Here is a 19,860-nt window from a genome sequence, read left to right as displayed (position 1 = left end):
GATAAGCCGAGAGAATGGGGCGTGGACGCCACCTGTGCAGCAGACGCGAAACTCCCGTGTGAGAAGCAGGGATACGAGAGGACATGCTCAAAGTCATCACAAGCCGAGGCACACAGCAAATAACAATGCTGGCGAAAGACGGCAGCACATGTCAAGTAAAAGAGACAGAAGGAGACCACGCAGCAACTTAAGGCGAGAAACATCACTACAAGAGGCCCATGGCACGGCAGCCATTAACACGTAACACCGCACTCAGCAAATCTGCAGGGAGAGGGCGCTAGGACGTCACAAGTAAAACACATGTAACTCATGTTTACATGAGTAGCAGATAACATCAAGTCTATGGCGGGCTTGTAAGATTTGTTTGCCTTGCTCAGGAAGAAGATTGATTTAAGAATCTGACTAAGAATGATAAATTCCGACATTTTGGGTGTAACATAAACGCATCAGTAGTTGGTGCACAACACATGCTCTGCAGGCTCCATGCCTGTCCCAATGGAAGAGGAACATTCGTCCTCTGTTTTACTGGAGATTCTTCTGGCCTTATGCGGCAAAGGTAGAGCGGACGGATCGTAGGCATCCTCGTCCTCAATGCCATGTGCGCCCATGTGCAGATCCTAATTGAGCTTTCATAGACCCCCACCCCCCAATCGTTTGCTTGCTCATAAGTAACTGTGAACCAGTGTAATTTAATGATTAATGATTTCAAGATTAAATACTGCCCAGTATTAAACAGACTCACCAAAATAGCCTATGTATAGAATATTTCAAATGAAATAATCAAGAAATGACAAAAATAAAAGATTTGCTCCGAGGTCCGTCATGTTTTAAACATTGGTTAAGAGGCTGAAAATCAAGACTCAAAATGTGCATTGTTAGTCTATTGGTCCTTTGATTCAACAAACAACAAAGAAGACTGTGGTACAAGTTATTAATATGGAGCAGAAAATGTCTCCAAATGTTTCCATCTGGCTATCATTTACTTCCTTCCAAACTCAAGATGTCCTCCAGTCTCTAGTGAAAACAGGCCCTCCTCTGCTGAGAAGAGGATTGGTGAAGTGGATGATTTATGGTTTTTTTCCTTCCTGTAAATGATGTCCCCGATCTGCTGATTCCATTAGCTCCAGGACTTACTGCTGATTTTGGACCTTCAAACTTCAGCATTTGTCAAATTTCATTCAAGTGTCATGAATGTCCATTTACAGAATAAAACTGGAGGACACGTGACATGAGACATCACGGCCAACATAATAAATTTGGATGCAATCCAAAAATAGAGCAACTCTTGGTCAAGGTAATTTGGAGGAGCACTGAGGTAAAATGACCGTCATTCAAACCTTTGCGCGGGTGGTAGTTCACATGTGTGATGTGCCATTGACACGCCCTGATTTTCCGTCTGCACGGCCAAGTCGGGGGTCGTTGACGTAAACATAGAATTCAAAGCTAACAGCGACGTCTATTGGGCATAATTGTAACTGCGGCGTGCTTCTGGGGCCAAACAGAACTGAAGCTTCAGGTTTTAGTTCCTTGCCGGACCCAATTTCAGTGCACATGAACCTGTCATGGCGTCCTTCAATTTTAGGTCACTGGAATAGACGTTGTGCGATCTGCATGCTATTATCGAAGAATTCCTCACGATGCTGATCAGGGCTGCATGCCAGCACCTCCAACGCCGTAAGTTGCAAACTGCTAGTAATTTGTAGCTATTGTTAAATGAAGCTACATTAGTACCAGTGAGTAAAGTTCTGCGTGCCGGAATAGACAGTGGATCAACAAAGTCGAACCCAACTTGGACAACAACCTTTACTTTCACTTAATTGTATTAACTCTGTTTACTTGTCGTAATAAAGGAGGTCCTCAGTTTACGACTATGGTTCAGCTAGTCGGAACGCGCCGTAGTCTTATCTCTAATCCACAGTAACGCAGTAGTAAATTACACTAAATAGTTGTATGAAAATCATTATTACTCCATAATATTATCACGCCATCAATCAAAACAATAATTAAACGGGTACAGAGTTTTTGCACCACGTGACCACGTGTTCCTACGCCGCTGGGCACAGAGTTCCGCAACTTGGAACCCCTTGTAGTGTATGGTCTTGTATGTGGTCTAATGAAGGATCAAAACCAAAAATGTACACAAAGAGATTATTTTATTAATGTATTAAAGTTGCTAAGATGTCTTCTAGTTTATGTGTTTTTGATATATATTCTTTCCAGCACTTGTCAATTTTAACCATCTCTGCAGGTTTCAGGTCGACTGCAGTCGCAGCAGCAGCAGCGCGTGTCGAGGCTCTTAGCCACCGCAATGCAGTCTTCTCCAGAGAGCAAGCCCGGCAGCGGGCTCTGTACCCCCGTGTGGAGAAGATCGAGGTGTCCATGCAGGGCGCGGGGCTGGATGGTACTCTGCTCATCATGAACAGAGGAATGTCTACACCGCAGAGCTGTGCCATGCGTGAGTTAAGAGTACTGGTTGCAAGTCTTCAGATCAATATTTGGTCTCTTTTGCATGCATTCCTCATATACTGGACTATAAAAACACCCTTCTGTGTGTCCCGCAGACCTAACAGAGCATCATGCGACCAATTCTGCTTTGGCTCTGGTGGATGGCGAACCGTGGCCTCTCCACCAGCCGCTCACTCGCTCCTGCACGCTCATGTTGCTCACATTTAAAGACAGCGACCCCACATTGGTCAACCAGGTAAACTGAATGTAATTTAGGAGATGATACCTGATCCAAATTGAAGCAGAAGTTGTACACTACATTATTCTGACCATTTGCACTTGTGTTTATGCTGCAACCCCCCCCCCCCCCCCCCCGCCCCACCCCACTGGTGCAAACACTGTTTACGTGTTTTGTCACTTAAAGTAGTCCCCCCCAACATCATCCATCCATCCATTTTCCAATCCGCTTATCCTCACAAGGGTCGCGGGGGTGCTGGAGCCTATCCCAGCCGTCTTCGGGCAGTAGGCGGGGGACACCCTGAATCAGTTGCCAGCCAATTGCAGGGCACACAGAGACGAACAACCATTCACGCCCACACTCACACCTAGGGACAATTTAGAGCGTCCAATCAGCCTGCCATGCATGTTTTTGGAATGTGGGAGGAAACCGGAGCACCCGGAGAAAACCCACGCAGGCCCGGGGAGAACTCCACACAGGAAGGCCGGAGCCTCGATCGAGCCCACAACCTCTGCACTGTGAGGTCGACGCGCTAACCAATTGACAACCGGGCTGCCTCCTAACAATATTTTACAAAATAAAATTATAAGAACCAGGGTCGTTATACAGTTAAATCATAATTGTGCATCGTGTGTGCAGTTAATAAGTATGATAATTAATTGATTGATTGATTGATTATTTATTCAACCACCAATACTCAAATTTAGATTTAATTGAAAAGAACAACCCAAAAATACATTTGTAACAAATAAAATGTTTGGGCTGGACGATGAATTGAAATTGTAATAATAATTATATAAATAATAATAATGATTTTGGCGTCCCAATCTTCAAAACATTCAAATCGCAGAAAAATGATTACGGTGCAGTGTGTTTGCAACAACTTTGAGAAAGCACCCTGAAGGCACCATGTTGCTTGCATAGCAAATGGTGATTGCATGCAGGGTGATTCTCCCGTCCCTAAGCGTGCTTTGAGCTCTTTAATGGCACTCCAATTGAAGTTTACTGTCAAGCTCAACATACAACAAAAAGATTTATGAGAAATTGTCATCGACTTTTGGAATGATATTCCTTCAATTTATAGTTGTGTTTGAACTTGGCCTGCTGAAAATGTTTCCAGACAAAGAATTAGTTTATTGAAATACACAATGTGAATTTAAGACATAAAAACACTTGATTCTGTGTAAAAAAAAAAAAAAAGAATTCAAATCATTCACATCAACCTCCATTATATTGTCATATTTTTATTGTTCAATAAAAGCCTTACTTCAAGACCCTGGGATTAACCTGCAAATAAATACTTCTCAAAAGTAGAAATTTACACCTTTAAATCAAGTCATTGGTGAGCAAAACTGTTGGGGAAAAAAAAACGTTTTGAGTCTTGGTCACACTAATGTCAGCTTTGTGTTCATACATTTAACTTGACATCTTCATTTGCTTTCGAGTTAACCCTATTCAGAGGTTGCCACATTGAACATCCTCTCCCAGCTTTCCCTGTGCTCTGCATCGTCTGCTCTCCTGGGAGCTATCCACAAGTCTCCCCTCTCCACATAAATGTCCTCTTTCTCTCCTCCCTCTTGAGCTACTTCACAGCCGTGTAACTCTGGGGAGCATGCGTTTTTTGGCCGAAGAAAATAGAATAAAGTGTAATTGCAGGGAATATTAGCTCTGGTGTGTTTTTTTTTTTTGTTGCACCAAGCAGGTGATATGAAGTGCAGTAAACAAACCCTCAAGAGACAACATGAAAAGAAAGGCGGAGAGAGGCGAAGATAATGAGACAAAAGAGTCACCCGCAAGCCAAGAAAAGGCAATATGATGAAGCGTATGTGAGGCTTGGCTTCACTGTGACTACAGTGGGAGACAGACGAGGACAGACCGTTGTGTTTACTGTGTCTAAAAATGCTGGCAGTGGACAGCACGAAGCCAAATAACTCAAAGCGCCACTCAATCACGCTGATAAGCCGCTGGAAAAGTTGTGCACTCCAAAACGTACAAATTGTTGCCATTAATCCTGACTTCCTCATTTTGATTAAAAAAAAAAAAAATTAACGGAGAGGAAAAAAATCGATACAAATTGGCTGCATATTCTCTTGTGTGTTTACGTCAGAGAAGTGTAATGGGGTTTCTATCCAAATGTTTCAAAATTTCAAGGCAAATTTAGTACAAATGTGCAAAACGAACATCCAACATATGCATGTTTCCATTTGTTATTATTTTGCGAATACTGTATTCAGAGGAGGGGCGACTCTGCCATCAGATGATGTCATGTGAGTCAGTCTCTCTCTTTGCCACAAGACACTCGGCCGACTGTCAACAACAAGGAGATGGCAAAGAAGATTGTTTATGTTAAGAATACTATCGGAGTGAAGGAGACCACCATGGCCTTCTCAATCTGTATAGGAATGCAGGCCTGTCTTTTTATGACTACAATATGTACGTATGATGTACCGGTAATATCCGGTCAAAATGTGCCACGCGGTATCATCGTTCATTCACAAACCTCCTTCCATCTCCAATATTAGCATTTTCCTTTTATCAATATGCTGATACCCTCGCCAAGCGTAAAAACTTTTTTTCTGAATTTTTGCTCACCCCCTCTTTTTGTTTTGTTAACCCACCTATAGGCGCCTTCATAAAATCTACACACTCTGGTTGGACCGACCCTGAAATCAGGTCATTCCCCGTGAAATGTGGCGCACCTTCTCGAACAGACTTAAACATCTTTTCTCTACTGCACACACGGATACTGTAGTAAGCCTAGTGTTTTCGAGGGGGCCATATCATATTGCACCTTTTGATTTAATTAACGGCTTCCGTGCTTTGCTGGTGGCAGCCGTGTGACAGAGCGTCTTTGGACTGGCAGCTTGGAGTTTATCCGAAAGCGCCACTCGCAACAGCTGCAGTCATTCTAATGGTGGTGATGGTGAATTAGATTTTGAATCATTTGGGTTTATTTGATCCATGTCGCTCATGAAGTCCATACAAGTGACATGCCAGTCACTGGAGAGTTGTCTCCCTGGCCTGGGAATGCCCCCCCCCCCCCAAAAAAAAAAGAGTTGGACGAAGTGACTGGTGAGCTGCTGCTCCCACAGTCTGACTCCAGATCAGCTGTAGAACATAGATGGGTGGATTATTAAATAGAGAGTGCAAATGTAATTGCTCCTAATGTTAATGACCCGGACACGTCACTACCAAGGATCAGTATGACTTCCGGATCCACTACACCAGTTAATTTCACAGTTTTTAAAATGTGACGTACTTTGCAAATGTTGTCCTTTTGGAATTCACGTGTCTCATGAGAACTCCCCACCCTCAGACTTCATCTAATCACGTCTCTTTGGCGGTTGCGCATGAATTTACAGATTACGCATCGAAAGTCCATCAGAAGTATCGGAGGGTGATACAAGTATGCGAGTCAGGCATGCAAAAAAAATTTTTTTTAATCAACTTGATTCATCTGTAGTTGCTACAACATTGCACTTCACCATTCTGAAAAATGTGCAAAAAAAAAATAAAATCCATTGCCAGTGTGGCGGAATTGTGAAAGGGTTCGCTCGCAGACAAATTGCCAGACAAGAAGATGCTCTTGTATATTTTCAGGCTTGATGGGCGTGTCTTGTCCAGGGAAACCAAGACAACAGAAGTATTTGTACAACAATGAGATTTAGTTTATCTACAATTGATGGAGAAACACCATTTCCAGATCTGTGATGGAGCGTCTCCCCAAGCAGCGGGGCCCCCTCTTCTACCATTTTCTTCTTCTTGGGACGCCTTACAGCCTGATTTACAAGAAAATGACATTGCAAAGTAACGAACTTTGCATCGTAACACTTTCAGAGTTAGTTAGTTAGAGATACAAGTTAACACTGTTAAATGTTAAATTTCCACTCCAAGTGGAGAGGGATTCCAGAGAGCCAGCTCTTTGTATACAAGTTATTAAAAAGTTCCTTTCCCCTAATATGTCCCTTTTGAAATAGCCTCTCCTCTTGTCCCCATCGACAGGCTTATTGGCGCTCCTGTGCTGCCCTTCTCGGTCACGTGCTGGAGACGGCGTTCAAGGACCAGTTGTCCGTGGAGTTGCTCAGCACACCAGAAGTGCCAGGTAGCTGCTGCGTTATGGTTTCAGTGTTCATAGTTGATCTGGCCTGGATTTGCCCCGCAGCTTGTTTCACTCATAAATTCTCTTCAGTGACTTCAGGGGCTTTTCTTTGTGACTTGGTCCTGGACCGTCAGCTGGACTCTTGGACTCCCTCTGAGGTTTTGCTCCTTTGGTTTATCAACTGGTGCCTTTCAGAACTCACAGGGGCTCACATGCTCGTGTTTGTGCTCCAGGAGTCGATGCGCTCTCTGACAAGAGGAGCTCAGCAGCTCATCCTCCAGGATTTGCCCTGGGAGCCTCTGGAGGTGGACCCCTCGGTGGCACTCGAAGTGTTCTCGCACAGCAGGTAGATGGCTACCGCCCTATCTCTACCACTAAACCCCCGTCCCCTGTCTTCTTCTCTCTTTTGATGTCAAACATTCAATTTGAAGAGTAGTTTCTCTGTGTCAGGTGTCAACAGGAAGCGGTGGAGCAGAGGGCCGCCCAGAATCCCAAAGGGACAGTGATGCTTTACAGGTGACAATGCATGCACTCCACAGCACGGCTCCATACAGAATTCTCTTTGTAAAGCTTTAGATTACGCTGCATCTACCAACACTGCACAACTTCGGAACATTCAAGTTGGGAACAGTGGACATCTACTGTAGGGACAGACAGAATTGCTAAAACTTTGTTTGCAATATTGAGTGCAAGACCTACTCCATCAAATACATGCCGCGCCATCCCCACAGCATCGGTTTCGAAACAAACACCTTCGTGTCAGCTCGAGCAGTTGATTACGTTTTCTGCTTTGAGTGTTTTCATGTCATAGAATTTTACAAATCCAATTCCAATGAGATTGGGACGTTGTGGTAATCATAATATGATTTGCAAATCGTGTTCAATCTATATTTAATTGAATACTGACTGTACACTACAGAGAGAAGGTATTTAATGTCCAAATTGATCAACTTTATTTCTTATTTTTAAAGCAAATAATCATGAATAGAATTTTATGGCTGCAACACGTTCTCCAAAAGCTGGAACAGGGTCATATTTACCTCTGTGTTACATCAACTTTTTTTTAAACAACATTCAATAACATTTGGGGAACTGAGGACATGGATTGTTGAAGCTTTGTTGGGGGCGGGGGGATTCCTTCCCATTCTTGCTTGACGTACAGCTTCAGCCCAGGGTCTTCGTTGTCGGATTTTACGCTTCAGAATGTGCCACACATATTCAATGGGAGACAGGCCAGTCTAGTACCTGTCATTTTTTACGAAGAAGCCACAGTGTTGTAACATGTGCGGAATGTGGTTTGGCATTGTCTCGCTGAAATAAGCAGGGGCATCCATGAAAAAGACGTTGCTTGGGTGGCAGCGTATGTTTCTCCAACACCTGTATGTACCTTTCAGCTTTAATGGTGCCTTCACAGATGTGTAAGTTAGCCATGCCATTGACACTAACGCAGCCCAATACCATCACAGATGCTGGCTATTGAAATTTGCGTCTATAACTATCCAAATGATCCTTTTTCTCTTTGGCCCCGGGGACACCACGTCCACAATTTGCCCCTCCGCCCCAAATTTGAAATATGGACTCGACAGACCACACAACACTTTTCCTTGTTGCATCTTCAATGACTGTGGACCCAGAACAGCCAGCGGCGCTTCTTGGTGTTGTTGATAAATGGCTTTTACTTTGCATGGTCAAGTTTTAAGTTGTACTTACGGATGCAGCACCAAACTGTATTTCCTGTTATCGGGGGTGGGGGGTATTCTTGAGCCCTTGTGCTGATATCCTTTACACATCGATGTCCTTTTTAAAAAAAATTTCAATGCAATGCCGCATGAGGGATCGAAAGTCACGGGCATTCAATGTTTTTGTTTTTCGGCCCAGCCGCTTACAAGTTATTTCGAGATATATCGAGATTCTCTGAACGTTTTGATGATATTAGAGGACCGTAGAGGATGAAATCCCTCAATTCCTTGCAATTGGACGTTGAGCAACATTGTTGTTAAACCAGGGGTGTCAAACTCCTTTTTGTCACGGGCCACTTTGGAGTTGCGTCTTCCCTCGGAGGGCCATTACGACAGTGAAACCGAATAAAATGACATGGCGGGCCGGATCTGGCCCCCGGCCTTGAGTTTGACATGTGTGCCTTAAACCGTTGGGCTATTTTCTCACGCTGTTGCTCACAAAGAGGTGAACCTCGCCCCATGGTTGCTTTTCAATGAAAATCTCTTTTGATACCCAACCGTGGCACCTGTTCCCGGTGAGCCTGTTCACCTGTGGGATGTTCCAAACAGGTATTTGATGAACATACTTCAACTTTCGCCGTCTCTTTGGCCACTTTTCCCAGCTTTTTGGCAATGTGTTGCAGCCACAAAATTCAAAGCTCATGATGATTTGCTAAAAGCAAGAAGGTTTATCAGTTTGATCATTGAATGTGTTGTCTTTGTAATGTATTCAACAAAAGATAGGTTGAACAAAGATTTGCAAATTATTTTTATATTTAACACAGCGACCCAACTTCATTGGAATTGGCTTGGAACACCACAGGCCCAAGTTCCCGATTCCTTGCCACTAAATGCCGATGTCCACGTTTGCAAGCACTTTTGAAGTGACACATCTGATCGGATTTTGTTTACATTCACTCAAGCACAGCACATAAGTCAAAGACTGGACGACGACGACGCCAACATAAAAGCAAACTCAAGTGAATCAAATCATGAACACGATGAATGTTCCACGGCCAGGGCTCACTCTTCCCACTTCTTGGATTTAAATGAGAGGAACCGTCGTATTACTTCACTAGCTGCCATCATAAATTATTTTTCTTATTTAAGAATCAACACACTTCTATTGTGACAGATGGAGACCAACTATTCTCTTTGCTTTGACTGTATAGATTGCCAGTCTTTATTTTTGGAGTGGTTTATGTGACTTTTGGGGGCAGAAGACCCAGACGCAGATCTGTATGTATGCGTGTGGTGAGATTGAGTCACATTTGAAAACGCATTAATTAGATGTCGTTAGCTTATTCTAGAAAGTTCTTTTTGCTTTTTTTGCTCTCAAACCAGACAGTGATTTTGTCACAACATTGTGTGAAAAGAGGACACTGACACAAAACAATACAAATTCAATATTGTTTCAAATGTTGAATTAACAGTTGAGTAAATGAAGCAGTGATGTTTTTTGGATGAATTAGAGCTAAACGAGGTTAGCTGGTCAGTTGATTGAGCGGGTTGTCCAGTGAGGCAAGGGGCCGCCGGTTCGAATCCCAGCTCCGACTACCCACAATATACAATACACCCCCCCTGATTTGTAGGGATCTCCCCAACAGTTCACATTATTGGAACTCGGGTCTGATCACGTGGTTTTCAGCCCATTTGAGGCTCGTGGCAAAATGATTAGTTTTCTCCATTTTCTGAAATTTGGTCGCTCACAGCATGACCTAATAAACCCAAACTAAACATATCTTGTCAATTGGAGCAGTAGTCGTTTAATTTTATATTAGACCAGTGCTCGCCATCACCGGTCCTCGGCGGCCCCTATGCTGAATTTTTTTTCTGTGTCTCCCTCCTCCAATGCACCTGATTCAACAACGGTGTGAAAACACATACTGTGGGCCAAAAGATACCGGTACTTCTAAAATAGCTGAAATCTGCTTTACCCAATATAAAGTTGCCTCACCGAACTGCGTCAGAGTGAAGAGAGCGACAGACATCTTAGCAATTGCAACACGTCTGAATGACGTAATTTGAAATCAAAGTTTAACGCGGTGTTTTTCAATCTTTTTCGAGCCAAGGCACATTTCTTTCATGGAAAAAAAATCCCGCGGCACACCACAAGCTGAAAATGTGAAGAAAAAAAAGCTTATTTTAACAATGAAAGTGTTATTTTGTTGTTATAAGCATTTGTTTAACATTGAAGACTAACGTTTTTATAACACCTTGAATAGGAATCAAACATCAATCAAATGTTTGATCATTTTTCATATTTTAAATAGCACAGCCACCTTATTCAGCATACAGTATATGCAGTTGCATATATTGCGGGGGGTTAATTATAATGAGCAGCAAAAAGTGTCAAAGGCATATCCTGCACTTGTTACCACGAATAAAATTAACAAGCCACAACTCAATGGTAGTCATAAAATTATAATTCATAGAATCAACATTAATACCACTGTAAAGAAGCCGCCTTTAGTCCCCGAGACGAGGTCACAGTAACCAAGTGGGCGCCTTCGAGCAAGGTCTGCATGGCAATGATTACATGACACCGGTGCACATTTCAGTCCGAAATGATCCCATGCTTCCCTCATTTGTTGTCTTTTTTGAATGCATTTTGTCTTTTAGTTCTCATGCCCAAAGTCTCAATCGAAATAAAAGAAGTGGGTGAGGGAAGGACCATTGTGGGATTCCCGGTTCAAGATGGCCGCCACTGTATACTGGCTTCTGACCAAGATGTTTTTTCTTGAGGCTGATGCCGATTTGGGGCAGAAAAAAAAAGACTGATTGCCGATTAATTAAACACTTTGTAATGTATACATGCAGAACCCCTCCGTGCATTTCAATGAGTATCAATTATACTCTGATTTTTGCTTTTCGCATGCTGACCTGGTTCCCGCTCACCGCCAATGTCGGTGGTCAACTGTAAATATACGGGGGAGAAAAAAAAGTGGCGTGGCACATTGCAATTAATTAATCAAGTCAAAAGGACATTAATCCTTGTCAAATGTGTATTTGCATCATATTCAAATCATCTACATTAGATTTATGTTGCACTATATTTTCTTTTTTTGGCTAAACAAACCGTTACTTTAGGTTGTGTGTACAAGAGTGACATCCAGGCCGATTCCTTGCATTGCTCACCTCAGCATTTGTAAAATTTAAAGGGATGCTTCACATACAGTATGCATACCATTTGCAGGTGTTAAAATGAATTTTGAAAAGTGACCATTTTTTTTATTTACATGTCATAACTTTAAAAACGTTTTTAAAAATAATATAGCTGGCTGCCGTGTTCAGTGCACACGTCACTTGACAACCGTAACGTGTGTCAACTTTGGACTAGACTGCACAATGACAGACACACACAGCGATGCTGGAAATGTCTGTTAATCTTGAAAGAGAGTAGCAATATAATTTCCAGCAATGCTATGAACTAACTCTAGCGAGAGATGTGAAAAATGCGGCGCCGAGTGGTCTTTGGCTGGCACAAAATAGACTTTGGGAAAACTAGTGGGACCAGGAAGTGGAGCGGACATGGTGCTCATTTGCAAGCTACACACGCATAGAGCATGCTGGAATTAATAGACTATGTCGTCCTACTTTGTACATTACAATGGACAGAATGCTGTCTCAGCGGCTTAATTTTTATGGCCATAACGAGAAACAAGCCACCGCCTGCGGGGAGGATCGCAAAGGGTTGAGACTCAGAGGAAGCACAGATACTTCCTCAGCATGGCGTTGCTTTTTAATGGGACCTGCGTGGCGTGTCCCCTCTCAAATCGTAAACAACTCCTCTTGGCTCAAATGTTCACAGCACAAGTGCGCGCGCCCGCCTCTCCTTGCGCACCCGTGGGCTCGACAAAACTTGCATAAGTACACATTTTTTAAACGTTGTGGAATACAATGCTGGTGTCCACCTTGTTTTGCTGATTCTGGTCAACCCTTTCTAAATGTTTACAATGCAAAACGGCATTGTTTTTCTTTGTGGATATAATTATAGGGGCGTGTTTTTCAGCTTGTGTGCATTTTTCCAAGCTAAACTACCGGTAATTAATGACGACCAATCAAACCTCACATGTAAAATTAATTAAGCCTCCCTTAAACGGGACAGTGTGTAATTTTATTTTATTTTTTATTGTTCAATGTTCATTCATTTGAAAACCCCACTATTCATTTCAATAACGTGCAAAACATGTTCCCCCCCCCCCTTTTTTTAAATACATAATCTTTGGTCTAGTAATCGCTAATTATGTTACACGGGTTGCGCGTAACCCGTTCACAAATTTGCTTGGAACAATGACGACAGTATGTGTAGCAAATAAAATGCACAAGGTCACTTGAGGGAACACTAGAAGTCGTTTGTGTTGACATTTGCTTGCACCTCTGCTGAAGAATTGGTGCTGGGCTTGCCAAGTCTGCTCTCTCTGAGGTCCTGTGCTGCACTTACTTCAAAATGCAATTTAGGTTGTTGCATTTTATATTAGTTCACCACGAGATTTATGTGGGGGGGGGGGGGGGGGGGGGGATTATATCTATCTATCGATAGCTAGATAGATAGATATGTGTGTGTGTGTGTGTGTGTGTGTATATATATATATATATATATATATATATATATACACACACACACATATGTGTATCTGTGCAAAATTGGAAAACAAAAGGGTGGCCCGGTGGTCCAGTGCTTAGCGCATCAACCTCACAGTGCAGAGTTACCGAGCGGCTCAATTTCCAGCTCCGGCCTCCCTGTGTGGAGTCCCCAAAATGAGCCTTTGTTCTGTCTGAGCTTGAATTTTGGCTTGATCATGCAGGATTAATTTGGTTTACTTCCATGAGTGAGATGCAGGGCTTTTCACGGCTCCATTTGCAAAGTGGCTCAAAATATTATATATATATATTAATCTTAATAAAATTGAGTCAAAATAATGTCGCGCTGAGGAGTTATTTTCAAATTGACAGACAGCAAAAAAAAATGTGTGTTTCCAGAAATGAGTGCTGAACTTGAAGCTTGTTGCAAAAAAAAAAAAAAAAAACAACAACTAAGATGCAGCATGCTCTTGTGAGGGAAAATGCATGACAAAAAATGAAATCTTGCAATGATAGCGAGAGAACGCAAAGGACTTTTCCCTCCCCTTGAGGGGCTCCGTAGCTAGGCGGCCAACTCCCAATGTTTTTATTTTTATTTTTTAATATGGTGTCAAGAAGTATTTTCCTCAGAAAGTACTTCCTTGCCTACAGTGCCACTTTACAACACTCGGAAACCATTGGCGAATACTCTGAGCAGTCTGGGCGTCTGTGTGTTTGTGAAGCCACATGTGATCGCGCAAGAGCCCCCCCCCCCCCCCCTCATAGGATAGGATTTGTGGTGAAAGACATCTGCGTGTGGGGGGGCTGTATTGAGATTTTCTGAGCACCCCACACACAATATGATTAAAACAGTCAAATGCAAGATGTTTTTTTTGTATATCTTCATGTGTGGGTCTGTCAAATAATACTAATTAAAATCCGGCCTACGGTTCCCTCTGCCTGTCTGTCTACCTCCTAGATGTGGCGACTATGTTCTGTTGAGCGGGGGCCCCCTGGTGGCCAGAACGGGCCTGTGCTTTCAGTACGAGGTGACGGCGCTCCACAGTCTGGGCGGAGGGCGCTGGGGCCTCCACCGCCGCGCGCAGGGCCTCTCACTGCCTTTTCAGCTGGAGGTAGGATGGATGCTACTTTCATTGATCTGCCACTGCAAATGACAACACAAGGGAAAAGAATGCTTTTGAATCAGGTCACCAGCAAGCTCTTTAGAACCCTGAAATGATCCTGATCATTTGAATTAGGCGTGTTGGCGTGGGGAGGGATCTGAAACATGCAGGATATGGCTCTCGAGGATCCAGAATTCCCTATGCCTGGTTTAGAGGATAGCTATATCACAGGAGTCTCATCCAAAAAAAATGCAAGGATAAAAGGGCCACCTGTAAATTCTTCAACGTTATGAAACACGCTAAATTCAGTCAAGAAAGCAATGATATATTATTTGTAGTGTCTAGTTAATTTCATCAGCTTTCTGTGAAAGGTCCTCAGGTAAATAGTTGAGGATTTTTTTCCAAGCTTTTGGGGTGGCCAACAAATGTCTGTCTCACAGAGGAGATCCATCTCTGCACTGAGCAGCAGCCGAATCCCATTTCTTCATTCTGAACCCCCCCCCCCACACACACACACAAAAAAACCCTGTATTAAGGTGACCATTTTGCAAACACTTACTCGAGGATCATTAATGTGATGCCTTCATAAATCAGCCATTAGAGCACAAAGTGAAAGAAACAAATTTTGCCTCAAAAATTGAATCTTCTTCATTCACTACGGTGTTTTGAAGATAAATTACATTTATTTGTATCTTTGAATATAGAGAAAAGTTGCACAGTACACCCTCCCCTTGTCACTGCCCACCTTCACCTTTTTTAACTAATCTTGTGGCCTATGTCAGATGACATTTTTAGTGTTATATATTTTTGGGTCATGTTGTGGGCCGCTGAAATTGGAATGGCGGGCCGCAAATGGGCCTTGGACTGTAGTTTGCACACCCCTGCAATAGCACAATGGTATACTCGGATATGTTCAGTGTCACGTGTGATTGCCCACAATCGTTTCTCCACGTGACTGCCTCTCACGTTGTCTCGTTCGTGCAGGCCCACCACACAGTCTGGAGGAAACTGAGGAAGCGGGCAGAGAAACTGGTGAGAGCAAACATCCCTGTTTCACACGCGCATCCAACAGAGAAAACATCAAAAGCTAAAGCGAGGCTGCCAGCTCAGGCAGGGCCGTTACGAGTGAGGCAACGCTCGGCTCTGCATGCTTGATGCTAGTCCAAATTAGCCGCTTGTTCTAAATCCAGCCAGGCCCTTACCCTGGATGCCCCTCATCACTCCAGATTTCACACTCTATCCAGAGGTTAGGATTTAATGTCCTCCTTTTTTTTTTTTAATAGCTTTGCGTTTATGTTTCTGGCACAGACTGAGAAGGGACTCTCATCCTTCTCATATGAAGGACAAACCGCCTGTATCTGAAGTTGACATCAAACACACCAATGAAGGAGCCAAGAAAACTATTTTTAAATCTCTCCAGACTCTCTCAGCGAAGTGCATCGCGACACAAGTCGATTCTGACTGAAGTAGCAAAGATGCATAAATCCTTGCTATTTAAACTATGCTGAGTTAATTTTGGATGGAGCCATCTAGGCAGAATCTATTCTACTGCTGCAGCCTCTTTGGCACTCTCTGTGCATCAGCGACTGAGTGTGTAGTGCGGGAAAAGGACTACTCATTAATAGGCGCGCTTGATTTGGCAGCCGATGACATACGATGCTCCATGGCCTACATTTCCTTTGCACAGCGCCACTGTTATTTGGGGAATTGAACGCGCGCTTTGTTTAACACAAACGTATGGAATTGGATGAACGTCAAAAGGAAATATGTGGATCAGTTCTTGGTGGAGTTTTTACACACACGGGAGTAGCATGGAGAGCTGCCACTCCTTTTTTTTTTTTTTTTTTTTAATGGCTTTTGGGGACGTCATTGTACCCAGCTTGCAATGTTATCGTGTCCTTTTTGTGTCAGAGTATCACTCTCACAATCAGTCGTAGAGCTATAAACAGAAGCTGCCTTGCTGATGAAGGTTGGTAATGCGTTTAGACCGGGGGTCGGCAACCTGCGGCTCTGGAGCCGCAGGTTGCTCTTTAGCAGCCCTAGTGGCTCACCGAAGCTTTTTCAAACATCTTTGAAAATGGAAAAAGATGGGGGAGGGACATTTTTTTATTTTAATATGGTTTATGTAGGAGTAAAAACATGACACAAACATTCTTGACGTTTTCTAACGCTGTAAAAATGTGTAGAATAAAATTTAAATTTCGACATTTCTGTCAATGAAGATTTGCGTCATAGCCTGCGACACACGTTTCTATTACCAGGACGGGATGCTAGTCAGGTGGCTGTTGTAAAATAAATAAATGAAAATTTAAAAACAGCCTTTCATGTACAAGTCACCGAGGGTACTGGAAAAGAATGGGAATCTGGAGGGCCGATAGAAGCATTTTTAAACGGTATACATGAGTGTATGCGCCCCATGCCATGTTCATTTTAGCGGCCGGTATGGCTGTTGCTCATAATGGCATGCGTGTGTAAGTGCGTACGTATGCACGTTACCGCGTGTGCGGTAACGGGTTGATCGCGGGAGATTGGTTGATCGAAAAGTAGATCTTCGGTCAAAAGAAGTTGGGCACCTCTGCTCTACAGGATGCAGTGCAGGGAAAAATATAGTACTGTATTTGTAGCCAACTTAGTCATTTTGATAGTAGGCTAATATAGATACATACAGCATGTGTTGCCTTCATTACAATACTATTGACTTGACTTGACTTATGGAAGGCTTTTAATTTTTTGCGGCTCCAGACATATTTGTGTTTTACTTTTTTTGTCCAATACGGCTCCTTCAACATTTTGGGTTGCCGACCCCTGATCTAAAGTGTGCCCTTGTTCATGTGTGGGGGGACAGTCAGACACTGCACTAAATTAAAGGAGTCAATGAGGCTCAAAAAGTCCTTTGCCATTGTTTCTTCAGGACAGCACACACCAATATTAAAAACCCTATTTGAGGAGAATGTGAGCATGCTTGAGCATCATTTCGGCCAGAAGATTTGAAAAGTCATTCAAAAAGTAATATATTTATATTTATTATGTTTGGGACGACAATAAATGATCGCATCGGGAAAGCATGGCCTACTTAAAGTGACTTAAAACGGTCTTAAAAAGTAACTGTCGTGAACAAGCCAAGATTATTATAACCTTGGTTACAAGTGGTTAAAAGCCTTCCCATCGTTGACCAGCACCGGTTGGAAGCTGCCAGTTTTTTTCAAGCGCGTCAACCAGGGGTTTTCAATCCTGTTCCTCGACTGCCGCTGTCCTGCCTATTTGGCATCTCTCCCTGTTGCAACACTGCGATTTCAAATATGATGAGTAATCAGGAAGGCCTGCAGAAGCTAGGTCATGATCCTGATCATTTTGAATCAAGTTGTGTTGCAGCAGGGAGAGATGGAAAACGGGATCGAAGACCCCTCTTGTAAACACTGACGTCATTCACGTTAAGAGCAGCCTCGCGATTCCGATTGCCCGCGCAGCATCTGGCACCGAGCCGCACAGATGGATTACATCGTCAATGTGCGTCACCTCTCCAGCCGGCCGCCATCTCACCACGCTCCCGATTGAAATTCCCATTGGGTGAGGCCCGTTTATTCCAACTGAGGCGTTTATATGGAGCATTTTCAGTCTGTGTGTACATTTGGCTTCATTCTCATCGGTAGCCAAGAAAGGCTCCATGTAAACCCGGTTTATGTAGATAGATGCCAACTTGGCGGAAGCCATGAAGGTCCTCTCAATAATTGGAAAGTACAGCATATGTAGTCGATTAATTGACCCAAAGGATAAAAAGGCTGTGAATTTTTTTTAAAACTGTTTTCGGCCCACAGGTGGAGGTGCAGCCGCCTGAGAAAGTGACTCCGTCCCCTGTTGCTGCTCCCACTCCACAATCAAGCAGCCAGTAACACCAGAATTGTCGACACACTCGCACAAACACACACACACTTGCCCTGTATTGTCTGACCAATAAAACTGACAAAACAAACTGCCAAATCGTTTCCACTTGTTTTCAATGAAATCAAATCAATGGTCTTTTTGTTGAGTTGTCTGAGTTGGAGCTATTGGCGCTGCGTGTTCCGCATGTGTGCTAGAGCGATTCGCGGCAACAAACGCAGTGTCTGTGTGTATTAGGGCTAGTGGTTGTCTTGTCAGCTGTCGCGTGTGTCACTTGTCTGACAGGTGGCTGTCTAAGTGTGTTCTGAGGCTACCGTGTGAGCCAGTGTTTACACCTCCAGCGCCCCCCCCCCCAACCGCCACCCCCTGACACATGACACCAAACACTCCTGCTTTCTGTCAGCTTCATACACTTTTCCTTGTTCATGATGTTTATGTTGAGTGACAATGCTGAAGGGGTATCACTCATTAGCTTTTCTGCCAAGAGTTTGATCGGAAAATCGAAAAATAACTTGTCATATCTATTTTTAATCTTCATGCCTTTGTTCCCCGCCCCCCACCCCCCTTCTTTTAAAGGCAACATGCCGGGCAGTTTTATTGCGCATCCTTGGTAGTCAAGGTTGCCGTGACCTCAGAAAAAAAAAAAAAACGCCTTCCATGACTGAAGATGCTGAATATGAAAAAAAAGGACCCACCAGAGGAAAAAGAGGTGATGATCTGGTCGTATTTTACAAACGTTGGTCTGATGTTCCTACAGTGTTCATACCTCTGCAGACCGGTGTCTTTTTTACAACGCAAAAAAAACCTTTTCTTTGCAAGCAGAAAGTTCGATGGGGCTCCAAGTTCACAACGGTGTCAATTAGTTTGTGCGGTTGCATAAATCAACATCATCATAGGTAGGCTCCATTCACACTGACTTTTGCTGTTTTTCCATTCGATTGGTTTTTATTTATGGTCTCCAAGTGTTTTGCAAACATGTATTTGCTGCCAGGACATGACTACCGCATGAGTAACGCGGCTGTGGCGCTTGGCTACTCACGATTGAGACATGACATGAAGCATGAGACAAGTTGCGCGGAGTTAATTTCTCTTCAGTCAGCCATGTGCGGCAGTGCAGGTGCTGAGAGACAACTGGCGAGGGAGAAAATCTCCGGGTTCGTGTGCAATTCCCAACCTTTCATCACTTCCCAAATCCCCTCCTGATATTTGAGCTGCATGGAAAGCAAAAGGCAGTGCGGCTGTAAAGTCGTCGCTCAGGTTGCTGAAACATTTTCAGCTCGCGCAACTTCCTTGGAGACTTGTCACTCTTTTACGCACAGAATCATCAAGGGGAAGGGCAAGAAAAATCCGTTTTGCAGCTGTTGCTCCAACTTAAGCTTCAAACCCGCACCCGACTAAATCTGACCATCACACCCTGAGGACGCACGCCGCGATACACTTGCGGTCGCCACACTGTGGCTCATACAGTATCAAACCTTCAAAATCATTGGTAGCAGGGAGTCACTAATGTGCCCACTTCGACCAGTCGGTCAGGTGGGAAGTTTCCCGGTAATTCCGCTCAACCAGTCAACTTGATGATGGTTCAATTTACGCATAGTAATTCTCTGTTGGGCCACTGATCTGCCAGGCTTAAGATCATTTGTGATTGTGACAGTCACATCGCATCACGAGTGGGCAAGGGTAGTAAACAACATTACACAGAGGCGGAGAGAGGAGAAGCCCCCGACCCCGCAAATGCTGCAGCAACAACTGAAACTAATGAAAAATCAGGATCACGTGTAGAACTCCAAAAAT

General features: G+C 43.6%; 1 protein-coding gene across 1 annotated transcript; it reads left to right on the top strand.

Annotated features, from left to right (window-relative positions):
• Positions 1-1,512: 1,512 nt before the first annotated feature.
• mrpl39 (mitochondrial ribosomal protein L39) lies at positions 1,513-18,165 on the top strand. Its single transcript, XM_086128439.1, has 10 exons — positions 1,513-1,674; positions 2,249-2,455; positions 2,562-2,701; positions 6,686-6,785; positions 6,873-6,940; positions 7,016-7,128; positions 7,233-7,298; positions 14,043-14,196; positions 15,172-15,219; positions 18,003-18,165. Exons 1-10 carry the CDS (start codon positions 1,638-1,640, stop codon positions 18,075-18,077), a joined length of 1,008 nt encoding a protein of 335 aa, XP_085984565.1. The 5' UTR covers positions 1,513-1,637; the 3' UTR covers positions 18,078-18,165.
• The last annotated feature ends 1,695 nt before the right edge of the window (positions 18,166-19,860 follow it).

Source organism: Hippocampus guttulatus, chromosome 1, assembly GCF_054856545.1.
Source record: "Hippocampus guttulatus isolate MCC_2025c chromosome 1, RoL_Hgut_1.0, whole genome shotgun sequence".
NCBI lineage: Eukaryota > Metazoa > Chordata > Actinopteri > Syngnathiformes > Syngnathidae > Hippocampus > Hippocampus guttulatus.
This window is presented reverse-complemented; position numbering and strand designations above follow the sequence as displayed.

Excerpts from the sequence above, each read along its gene's own strand:
- mrpl39 (XM_086128439.1), top strand. The coding sequence starts at position 1,638 with ATGCTGATCAGGGCTGCATGCCAGCACCTCCAACGCC. Across the intron at positions 1,675-2,248 it reads ATGCCAGCACCTCCAACGCC|GTTTCAGGTCGACTGCAGTC; the intron begins GTAAGTTGCAAA and ends CCATCTCTGCAG. Across the intron at positions 2,456-2,561 it reads ACCGCAGAGCTGTGCCATGC|ACCTAACAGAGCATCATGCG; the intron begins GTGAGTTAAGAG and ends TGTGTCCCGCAG.